Source organism: Ambystoma mexicanum, chromosome 2q (genome assembly GCF_040938575.1).
Source record: "Ambystoma mexicanum isolate Mex_15411 chromosome 2q, UKY_AmexF1_1, whole genome shotgun sequence".
In the NCBI taxonomy this organism is placed as follows: Eukaryota; Metazoa; Chordata; class Amphibia; order Caudata; family Ambystomatidae; genus Ambystoma; species Ambystoma mexicanum.
The window spans coordinates 1014228734-1014240734 of NC_090924.1; the positions used below are offsets into that span (position 1 = coordinate 1014228734).

The 12001-nt window shown below is 52.5% G+C and overlaps 1 protein-coding gene across 2 annotated transcripts in view; it reads left to right on the forward strand.

Moving 5' to 3' along the window:
• The first annotated feature begins 352 nt into the window (after window positions 1-352).
• The window catches only part of ST8SIA6 (ST8 alpha-N-acetyl-neuraminide alpha-2,8-sialyltransferase 6), a 564875-nt gene continuing 553226 nt past the window's right edge, over window positions 353-12001 (forward strand). The window contains exon 1 of one of the 2 annotated variants that reach the window (XM_069648348.1): window positions 353-708. In XM_069648348.1, coding sequence (XP_069504449.1) covers window positions 413-708 — 296 coding nt within the window. In that variant the 5' untranslated portion in view covers window positions 353-412. The remainder of the gene's footprint in view (window positions 709-12001) is intronic. The other variant, XM_069648347.1, reaches the window with a different exon arrangement.

Below are 12001 nucleotides of genomic sequence, written 5' to 3' on the forward strand. Positions count from 1 at the left end.
AAATGTTGCTTGGGTTCAAGATTTAAGGTGGGTGAGTAGCAAGCCAACGTGTAATATTGGGGTCGTTTATTATAGAGAGCACCATGAGGGGCGGGGGAGGGGGGTTTGAGGGAGAGTGGCCACCTCACTGAGTTCGGGTGAGGTGATATGTATCGCGCTACTGGGGGTAGGGTGTCCTCACCCCCAGACAGCGGAGCAGCGGCGCAGTACACCACACAATACAACGTTAGAGGTGAGGGACAAAGGGATGAGCGCCTCGGGTGGGGGTTCGGGGGAAGGGGGCGGGGGCCTGTTGTCTTCTGGCTCAGTCAGGAGGCGGCTCGGGCTGTATCGCCGGGGGCTCTAAGCGGCCGTGACTTCTTGGGTAGAGCCAGACAGGGGGCGGCGGCGGGGGGAGGGGAGCCAGCCAGCGATGAGGGGGGCGGCGGCGGCGGCGGCGGTAGATGGAGGTCGGTGGTGGACACAGCGTGCGCCGCCCCGGCCGCCGCACATCTCTCAGCCGCTCCTCCCCGGGCCCCTGCACCCGCCGCAGCTCGGCGCCGCTTCCTGCCCCGCCTCTGGCGAGGGGCTCCCGAGGCGCACGCCTGCCCCCGCTGTCCCAGGCATGGGCGCGCGCGGGATGAAGATGTTCACCCTCCTCGTCTTCCTGTCCACCTGCCTGCTGCTCCTCTCCTTCTGGATCACGTCGGGCGAGCTGCCCACGTCCAGGTAAGCGGATGCCCACCCTGTACCGGCCGCAGAGGGTGTCTGTGCCTGCTGCAGGGGGGAGCCTTTCCCCCTTTGACCAATGCCACCTGCACCTGAGTCTCTGGATCTACTAGGATGGGCACGCCCGTCGTCCACCCTTACCAGCTGTAGTTGCCACAGCCGTAGTCTTTATTCCCAGGAAAGTGAGAGCTGCGACTCCCTTGCCTACCACTGCTATCTATCGAAACACCCGGGGCTCCCCCTTATCAGCTCCTGGGGGGTCTCAGTATCAGCCCGAGGGGGCTGCGTGTCTCTTGTTCCGGGTGCTACAGCTACCTGTCACAACCAGGTCAGAATAACTACTAGAGCGCCAGGCGCTTCCCTTCTGCGGGGGCAGCAGGGGGTAGCGTATCTGTCACACCGGCTCTGAAGTTGCTGGAGCGGACACTATGCCTCCCTTATTATTGCTAGCTGTCATCGGGCTCCGCAATGGCTGGCACAGGGGTGTCTTCCCTGTTACAGCGACAGCCACAGCAGGAGGCAGCGCGCTTCCTTTAAAAGCAGTCGCTGTCACAGGGGCTCTGTACCTGCTGCAGAGTCTACACGTGAGCTGTAGGCGCGAGGGATCCCCCCTGTGCCTTCTGCAGACTCTCCACGCGAGCTGTAGGCGCGAGGGACCCCCCTGTGCCTGCTGCAGACTCTCCACGCGAGCTTTAGGAGCGAGGGACCCCCCCCTGTGCCTGCTGCAGACTCTCCACGCGAGCTGTAGGCGCGAGGGACCCCCCCTGTTCCTGCTGCACACTCTCCACACGAGCTGTATGCGAGGGACCCCCCTGTGCCTGCTGCACGGCGCATCGCGGCGCCCTTACCAGTTGGCACACGGGCAGTTTGGCTACAGTGCAGCCGAGGGCTGCGTGCCCCAGCGGCCCACAGACGGTGCGTCTGCACAGTCCGAGCGGGCACTGTGGCACAATTCTCCGTTGGTAGCATTGCCCTGCAGATGGCGTCGTGTATGTCTGGTTCACACTGGTATTGGCTGAGAGCAGTCCGCAACGGCAATGCTAAAGATACACCTGAAATACCGAATTCGGAAAGGGCATCGGCTGCCTAGGACAATTGTTTGTAACCCCTTTAGTTATAATTTAGAATCAAACCATTTAAAGTTACATTTGTCCACGATCACAAGGTACGGCAGAGGGCTACACGGAGGTGATGGTTTAGTGCTTTAACTTAAAGTAAAAGAAGAACTTACAATGACAATTTTTCTACTGTTACAGTCAGGGCCCCTACTAAATACAGGCAGCCGGCATAAGCCTGGAAGTGTTTTTGTGTTGGGGAGTGGCATGCGAGTGACATGGATGGATGACAAGTGTGACAAGACAGGCAATACAGAAATGACAGTTGCAAGAGTGAGGAGACTGACGACCAGGATGTGAGGTGGAAAAAACTTTGGCCACAAGCTTTATTTTTGTACCAGCCATGGTGCGAAAGAAAAACCAGCCATAACATCACATAAGGAATAACAATAAAAATATTTTGGGGACAGAGGGAACAGGTGAGCAGGGGGCCCTAATCCCAATTAGGGGCCGCTCGAGGCTGTTCCCCGCCGCCATTCATATGAATGCTTGTGACAATTGTTTGGCCACAGCGTGTGAGCTGTGACATGTTCGTAATTGTTTGTCTTTGGAGCAGGTTCCTCCTGCTTTCTCTTGTCCTTTCCCTGTGAGGTGGGGAGGTGTGCGCTTGTGTGCCTTTATTGATGTCCAACCCGACCGGGTTTAGCACTTGCACCCTCTCTCGCTCACAGGGTGAATTCCGCTGAAGTTATGGCTCTTGATCCGTATTTCTAGATAGAACAGGAACCCCGCGTTGTGAAGCCTTTCACTTGATCATCCGCGGGATGTGTTCTTAGAGCCATTTTTATTTTTGGGTTGTGTGTTCTGTACTTTTCCATGGATGGAGGCGTTTTAGCCTCTTGGTCCACTCTTCGGAGATGAATTTGGCATTTATTACACACATGATCCACTTGAGTTTTTGAAGCCCCCACGCTCCGTTTGCGGGCTAGTTGTTTCATCAGGGGTGGGTTCTTGGAGCCTTACTAGGGTCTTCCCTGCTCCTGATCCCCTTGTGCCACGGGACCCCTTCCGCGCATTAAGCTGCTTGTTTTTACAGCCGGGGTGGGTTCCAAGAGCCTTACTGGGTTTTTACCCCGCTCCCGATCCACTTGCCTTGTGAAACCCCTTCAGCGCTTAAAGCTGCTTGTTTTTACAGCCGGGGTGGGTTCAAAGAGCCTTACTAGGTTTCTTCCCCTGCTCCCGATCCACTTGCGTTATGAGACCCCCTCGGCGAGCTGGAAAAAAGGGGGGGGGTTCAAAAAGAGAGCCTTACTAGAATTTTTTTCTGCTCTCAAACCACTTGTGTGAAAACCCCTTCCGTGCTTGTGTTATACTATTCCGCCACTGGGGTGGGTTCTAAGGGCATAGCTGGGAATTTCCCCTGCCCACGATCCACTTGCGTACCCCAGTGTGCTTATCCTGCATAGAAAAATGTGAGGGGGGGTGGGTTCCGGAGCCTTACTAGGTACTTACCCTGCTCCTGATCCACTTGTGGTGAGACCCCCCCTTCTGCAAGCGTGGGGGTGGATACTTGAGGCATACTAGTACAAGCTTATGCTCAAGTTCCTCTCTCCTTTTCAGTTTTGTAAAACCCTTAGCGCTCCCACCTGTATTGATGTTCTCTGGTGGATTCTGAGCGCCTGGGTCTTCTATAACTGTCTTTTCCTAGAATATTAACTAATAGATACAAGACCCCCCGGTATTTTAGAAGGAGGCCCTTCTTGGAGTTGAATGTTTATGTTTAATTTATAAAGTGAGGCGTTTTAGCCTACCCTAATAATATGATTGTGTTCCATCTTCTATCTGGCCCTCGATATTCCTTTCCCTACAGTTTTTGCAGGGTGGGAGGGATGGTTTTTTAGACCTGCAGCCGTCCTGCTGCTGTTCGTGGCTGACGGGGAGGAAGAATGAGAAGGGCCACCTTGCCCCAGCCAGATAAAGGCAAAATTCGGCCTGGGGCAAGGCGGCCCCTTCTTTGAACTTCAAAAGGCCCCCGCCCAGCATCCGCAGGCTGGGAAGGGGGGCCTTTGAAGTATGGAGGGCAAGGTGACAAGGGGCAGTGACTACCGGTTGTCACCTGCCCCTCTCACCTCACCCTCCTGTCGTGGAGACGCGCTGTCTGGGTTCCCATTGTTACGGGACCCAGCAGCCCGACCCCACCATGTGCATGCTAAGTGGGGCAGCGCCAAAAAGGCGCTGCCCCACGGGACTTCACACAAATCCCCCACCTCCCAGCTTACGTCCCCGGGCCTCCCATCCGGGTGGGCCCGGGTGTATAAGCCTGGAAGTGTTTTTGTGTTGGGGAGTGGCATGCGAGTGACATGGATGGATGACAAGTGTGACAAGACAGGCAATACAGAAATGACAGTTGCAAGAGTGAGGAGACTGACGACCAGGATGTGAGGTGGAAAAAACTTTGGCCACAAGCTTTATTTTTGTACCAGCCATGGTGCGAAAGAAAAACCAGCCATAACATCACATAAGGAATAACAATAAAAATATTTTGGGGACAGAGGGAACAGGTGAGCAGGGGGCCCTAATCCCAATTAGGGGCCGCTCGAGGCTGTTCCCCGCCGCCACCCTGAGGGGATGCTGACCGGCGTCTCCCAGGTCCCCCCAAAATAAGGGATTATAGATTAAGTACAGCCTCTGGCTGCAAGGGTCCAGAAAATATTCCTGGTGAAGATGTCCATGCCTTCAATGGACAGGTGAACCCCGTCACTGCAGAACATGGCCTGGTTGTGTACCGAGATCCCATGCTTAATAAATTTGAGGCCTGAGAAAAGGCAGAAATTGGCCACAGCTTTGTTCAGTTTGCGCCTAGAAATCTCCATGGCTTTGTTGCACTCCGCCCCATGCCAATGTTGGCGAGGGATGATTTCTGACATCATCACTTCTGTTCGAAGTCTTAGCATGTGTGCCAGGGATCTGAGGGAGGTGCAGATTTCGGCCAGGAGAAGCTTCCTGCCCAGCTGAGGCAAGTCATTGCCCCCGAGGTGGATGATGAGAAAATCGGGAGGAGGTGAGCAGGCCCCCAGTAGGCCGGCGAGTTTGTCGTGTAGGTCTCCCCAGCGCATGCCCGGCTTACCCCACCAGTAGGTGATGGTGTCTTGGAAATGCATGCCGTCCTGGGTTTCCTCCAGCCATCTGCTGGCCCTGGTAATGAAAGAGTGACCCACAATCCAGGCCGTCTGGGATGGGGGGTAGCCTGTGTTATGGGGAAAATAGAGAGGGGGGGGGGGAGATGGAGGACACTATTAGATCAAGTCTTTCCTGATGTATCTTTTGTAAGCCCCCGATCTCCAACCCCCAATCCCTTTTATGGCTTTCTCTTGCATCCCCCCCATCCAGGCTGAGGTGGCTGCTCCTATCCTGAAGGAGTGGGATCCAAACTCGGTAGGATTCCATCCTATAGCTATTATAGTCTTCTTGAGGACAGACCTCAACTGGAATCTACTGAGGGCAGACCCATTTTTGTGTGTGAATAATTGCCCCCCCCCGACTGGTGCGCTTGCTCATGAATGCCTTGGTGGTGCAAATGGGGCAATATTCTGTTTCCTCAATGCAGTACAGGTTGATGATCCTCCCTTTTCCTAACTGGTCAGTTTTGGACCTGCACAGTTTCACAGCCATGGAATCCTTCCCCATGTGGATGTCGCCTATATCCAGCCCTTCCTCTGATCCTGTGTTTTTGGAGGCTATCTCGCTGATCCTGAACGCCCCAAAGTAGTTTAGTGTGAAGGCGGCTCTAAATAGTGAGGTCTCATAGGCATTGTTGCATACTGCAGGGAGGGTGTCTAGCAGAATTTTTAGTTTAGCAAAATTGAGGGGGCGCCTGGTGTCTGTCTTGACCCCTTCCATTTTGGACCAACCCTTGAGAGCATATCTGGTTAGTGCGCCGTGTGTGGGGTCGGGTGCCCCCGCTAATCTAGTGTAATATGAAACTGCTGCCAGATGGGATGAAGCCCATGCCTTCTTTTTGCTTTGTTTGAAAGCCCATTCCATGAAGTCATTGACATGGCACTCCTGTATATCCCTGATGTTGGTGACTTTTGTGATCCTTCCAAAATCAGTCAAGCACTTATTGTACATTTTGGCAGTTTTCTGTGCCAGCGCCTTTTTGGCCAGTTCCCCTAAAACGCCTTTAGGCTCACCTGTAGGGGTGTGGTGCCGGGAAAGGCAACCCCTTTTGTCCAGGCCCGGGGGTGAGGGTAGAGCTGGGGGCGGGCATCTCAGGGAAGAGCTGTTACCGGCTGGCTGGCGGGTGGTGCCTTGGGTGTGTCCATGATGGCCCAAACCTCTTCCGGAACCGCTGTCCTCTTGGCTTCTGCCTGTGGGTTTAGTGCCTTGAAAGTGGAGAACTGAAAACGGGACAGAGCGTCAGCGGCCTTATTATCTTTGCCTGCAATGTGCCGTCCAATTATAACGATGTTATTTTTCAGGGTGACTTTCGTCATTTCTCTCAACACTTTTAGCACCAGAGGGCAGGAGGCAGCACCCTTGTTTAAAATGTGTACAACCGCCATGTTGTCTGACCATGTGACCAGCTCTGTGTTGGCCAACAGGTCCCCCCATAGGTAGAGTGCCAGCCATATGGGGAATATCTCTAGCAATGTGATGTTCCTGGTCCAGCCCCTCTGCTGCCAGCAGGGCGGCCAGTGGCCGGCGCACCACTTGTTACCAAAGCATACCCCAAAGCCTCTGCTGCCAGCCGCATCCGTGAACAGGGACCTTTTGTCTGCCCCATTCATGGGTTTGCGCCATATCACTTGGCCATTGAAGTTGTTAAGAAATGCTTCCCACATGACCAGGTCTTGTGTTATTTCCTTGCCCAGTCTGATGTGGTGGTGTGGCTTTGTAACCCCCCTCATTTTTAGTTCCAGGCTCCTGTGAAAAACCCGGCCTTGGGGCATGATTCTGGTGGCAAAGTTCAGCTTCCCAGCAAGGGACTGTATTTCACGCAGCGTAGCCTTGTCCCTGCCTGCTATCTGCCTTATTGTCTGAAGAAGGTCCTCTATTTTGTCCCTGGGCAGGCGGCACTCGCCCATGGAAGAGTCAATCTCTATTCCTAGAAATGACAGGGTGGTGGTGGGTCCTACAGTTTTTTCGGGTGCCAGCGGAACCCCTAACTCCTGCATGGTTTCGCTGAATGTTTTTAGGGATGAGCTGCATAGGAGGGACCCAGCTGGGCCGGTGAAAAAGAAATCATCCAAATAGTGTACTGTTCTGGCTCTGGGCATGGCCTGTTGGAACGCCCACTGTAGGAAAGAACTGAACTGTTCAAAATAGGCACACGCAATGGCGCAGCCCATGGGAAGGCATTTGTCAAAATAGAATTTATTGTCAAAATGGAAACACAGCCACTGGTAGGTGCTCTCGTGCACAGGCAGCAGCCTGAAGGCTGACTTAATGTCTGCTTTAGCCATGAGTGCGTGTCTACCTGACAGTTTTACTAGGTCGACCGCATCTTGCACGCAGCTGTAAGAGACAGCGGCCTCCGTGGCAGGGATGCCGTCATTGAAAGAGCTACCGGGTGGGTGTGATAAATGATGGATCATCCTGAACTCCCCCGGCTCTTTTTTGGGCACGATGCCCAGGGGGGAGCATAAAAACTCAGTGAAGGGGGGATGTTGGAAGGGGCCCTCAATCCTCCCTAGTTGTAACTCTTTATCAATTTTTTGGCTTATTATGGTAGCTAGGGATGAGGCCGATTTTAGGTTCTTGGGTATGGTGGGAGATCCCCGGCCCTTGAATGGGATCCGGAAGCCATCTCTGAAACCCTGAGCCAGGGATGCTCTAGCTGCTTGGTCAGGGTAGTTATCTAACATTTTTTGCAATTGGTCGATTTTTATTGGTGAGGCGCCTAATCTTTAGCTAGTGCATGTTTTTGCCATCAGTGACTTTTGGGCTGGGCCTGGAAGGAGAGGCTTTTGTGCAATTGTTGCTGCTGTGGCCACCACTGCATGTGCTGCATTGGTGCTTGTATCTGCACTCTGTGCCCTTGTTACATGACCCTCTGTTGAAGTACCAGCAGGACCCCGGAGTGCTTCCTTTGGCCCCCCCGTTGCTGCGATTGCCAGATTGCCCCTAATTATGCCCTGTTTTTTGCCCCCCTGGGGGCGTTCTTCGAAAGGGAGGTTTGTTTTTGTTAGTATTTATACTGTCCTGTTGAGCCCTGCGCTGGTTATGTTGCCTGTTTCTACCCCTTCTATTATACTGATGCTCATAATCCTTGCTGCTTTGGGCGCTCTTAGCTGAGTTTTCTTTTAGGACATGAAAAAGATACAATTTAGGGTCTTCCTCCTCCCAGCCCAGGTCAGGGAATCTCTGCATCTCCTTCCTAAACTCTCTATCATAGTGCAGCCAAGACTCCCCCCCAAAGGTATTGTGAATCTCCAAAATTCTGTGGTGGTAGGCAATCAGTGCTGTGCCCTCTTCAGGGAATTTTTCTAGAATTATTGTGGAAAGTATTTGGAAAGAGGCCTCCCAGTTCTGAATATTCTTCTCCAGTGTGGGCCTCTTTGCTCTCTCTTTTTCTTCCTCTTTCTTATCCCTTTTTGAAATGCCAAAACCTAAATCTTCATATTCCAATAGGCAGAAAATGTCAATAAATTGCTTTTTCCATATCTTTCTCTTAATTTTCCGCTCAATGTGCCATGCAATGGTCTTCTTTAGGCTTCTATTTACACTTTTGCCGGCAGTGCGCCTCCCATATTTAGTCATATGAGGGGTTGGAGACGGTACATCTTGGCTAGGCCCAACCCATGCTTTAAGGTGGCCCTGGTCCTCCTCGCCCCCCGATTCCGACTCTGTGTCTGTGCTGTCACTCTCGCTGCTGGAGCTGCTCGAGTCATCCCTGTGCCTCCTCTTTTTCCCAGCACCCACACCCTTATGCCATTTTAAAAATTGTTCAAGCATAGGCCCCAAATCATTGCTTTTCACAGTACCTGATTTTGCTTTTCTTTTGGTGCCTGGGTGGGTGTCTGAAGAGGCGGGCATGCTGCGGACATCAAGGCGCTGCTTCTTCCTAGCTGGCTGCTCCCTTTCTGCCGGCTCCTCCTCGCCGTCGACCTCCTCTTCCAAGGCGTCTGCGTCATCTTCATTGAGACTGGTGGATGCGAGCTCTGCCATTCTTTCCTGCACCACATCCATGCCATGAACGGCTTCCGCTGCTTTGGCCCATTCCAGGAGTAATGTGTCTTTCAGGGATAAGGCGTTGGCCATCTCTTGCCTGTTTGGGTCTCTGCGTGCTGGTTCGTAATGGGTTGTCCTAGTGTTTCCCAACTTGCTGTGTGGGTCAGGGTCCTCTTCCCCCTTATTGTAGTTCCCAGGCGAGGTAAAATGCTGTGGCTCTCACTCAGTCTCCTTCTAGTGCAGGTCTGTCGATATGTGCGTCTGGGAATTCCAGCTGACCTCTGTCCTCTGCAGCGAGAAATTAAAAATTGTTTAGCCCAAGTATAATTTCTGTGCCCTCTCTGGGGCTCGAACCAATGTCCTTGTAAGCTTGAAACTGACGCTCCCTTTGCAGTGCTATGGAGACTCTGCTGCTGCAGGCCTGCTCACTCCTTGTGTTGTGCTCGAGGACCCGCCTTCTTTGGGCTCTGCTCGCTCCGTGTGCGGCCGTTCACTGCCGTGCAGACCTCCTCGAGCACTTCGGAGCCTGCCTTACTTGATTCCAGTGTCCTCCCAGAGCCGGAGAGAAATTTAAAAATTGTTTGGCAAAATATAAATTCTAGCACCCTCTCCGGGGCTTGAACCAATGTCCTTGTGCCTGAGACTGATGCTCTCCTTGCCGTGCTATGGAGACTCTGCTGCTGCAGGCCTGCTCACTCCTTGTGTTGTGCTCGAAGACCCGCCTTCTTTGGGCTCTACTCGCTCCATGTGCGGCTGTTCACCGCGTGCAGACCTCCTCGAGCACTTCGGAGCCTGCCTTACTTGATTCCAGTGTCCTCCCAGAGCCGGAGAGAAATTTAAAATTGTTTGGCCAAAAATAATTTCTTGCGCTCTCCCTGGGGCTTGAACCGAAGTCCTTGTATGCCCGAGGCTGACGCTCTGCTTGCGGTGCTACGGAGGCTCTGCTGCTGGGGTTCTGCTCACTTCTTGTGATGTGCTCGAGCTCCGTCTGTAGCTGCTCACTGCTGTGCAGACCTGCAGCCGTCCTGCTGCTGTTCGTGGCTGACGGGGAGGAAGAATGAGAAGGGCCACCTTGCCCCAGCCAGATAAAGGCAAAATTCGGCCTGGGGCAAGGCGGCCCCTTCTTTGAACTTCAAAAGGCCCCCGCCCAGCATCCGCAGGCTGGGAAGGGGGGCCTTTGAAGTATGGAGGGCAAGGTGACAAGGGGCAGTGACTACCGGTTGTCACCTGCCCCTCTCACCTCACCCTCCTGTCGTGGAGACGCGCTGTCTGGGTTCCCATTGTTACGGGACCCAGCAGCCCGACCCCACCATGTGCATGCTAAGTGGGGCAGCGCCAAACAGGCGCTGCCCCACGGGACTTCACACAAATCCCCCACCTCCCAGCTTACGTCCCCGGGCCTCCCATCCGGGTGGGCCCGGGTGTATGAGTGCAACCCCACGGTGACTTCGCATACACCACCCATGTACTGCTACTGAATGTTTTCCGAGCAGGCTGGGAAAGGCTACCCATGCTTTAGGACACCGGCAAACTCTGGCACGCCGCTTTTTTATTCCGAGGAGTTTGAAACTTTGCATTTGACTTCGAAATAGCAGCGCGCGCTTATTGGGAGCCATTGGCTTCGAGGCCGGTTACAGACACTTTGCACTGGCGCAAGGGCAATCATCCGGTCAAGTGGCACAGCGAGTAGAGCGCTCGCCTTGACATCCGTGGGCGGGGCCAAGCTCAGCCTTTCATCCTTCCGAGGTCGATAAATGAGCACCACACACCACCGTGGGTAATTATAAGCAGCGCTCAGATACCTGAGGGTTCGTAGCGCTATATGCGAAATTATTATTATCACTTGGGCAAGAAAAGTACTAGTGCAGAACACATGGGCCTGATTAAATGGTGGCCCTCCCCATTGAAAGACGCTTTGTAAATCATCCATACTCTTTCAGTGCATTTTTGCACAAGGGCAAAGGACTCGGAGGAGGGAAGACATTGCCCTGGTACAAATATACATTGGAAACATATGCTTTTTGCATAATTGTTCTTCCACTAGTGCAAACTTTCTTAAATACCTACCTTGGTGTTGTAATTAATGGCACGACTACGGACCTGGAAAAAATGTACAAAGCTCCCATTTTCGTTTTTGTAAATCGTACAAGCGTGAAATAATGCCCCATTTTGAGATCGGGTCGACCACCCGACCAGGGGCTCTCCTTGGGGTGCAGGCCCTAGGCATACGATGATCAGTTCAGACTGCAACAGCCCAGAAATGCACGCTGGCAGTTGGGATGGTGAATAAAGTCTATGTGCCACACATACAAGTGGGGTGCTATTACAGAAACGTTCCACCAATCAACGCGCAAATGGCAAGGACGTGCAAAATTGTCAGTGCAAAAACACCCTCTTTCGATGGATTTTTGCACCAGGGCAATGTTTGCCTTTTTCATCAGTCTTTCCCCTGATACAAACATTCATTGAAAGGGTGTTTCTTGCACTACAGAGATGTTTGCACTGGCTCTTATTTAACTCCCATGGGTGATACGTTTCTATAAAACCACCCTTAATGTCCTGGCCAGCTTCCGAATGCTTGTAGGATTGCGAGTACAGGTTCAGAGAATATGGCATTTTCAGGGGGCAGAGTCAACATATACTTGGGAGGTAAAGGAGCTGTGCAGAGCATTGACAACAAAAGACAAAGTTCGTTTGTTGAGAGGACTGCAGATGGCTAAGGCTATGTCTTTCAGGAGGCAGAGTGTATGGATTTCAGGGGACAATGACATTTGTGATGTCATCTTGGATGTCCTGGGTGTTAGTCTTAGCGGTGCACGGAGGTGGTGCAAGTTATGGTTGCTTAGTTTACCATAACTGCCGAATTTCTTTTTATTTTTTTTTATTTTACTTGTAACCATAATGTCCCTTGAACTAAGTTTTTTCACTGAATTTGATAGGTTTTTATTAGTGCAACTTAACCATAATGCCCCTTCAACAACGTTTTTTCACCGAATATATATATATTATGCCCCTATATGGTTTACATTTCTGGTATGATCCCAGTGCTCTAATGAAAAAAAGAT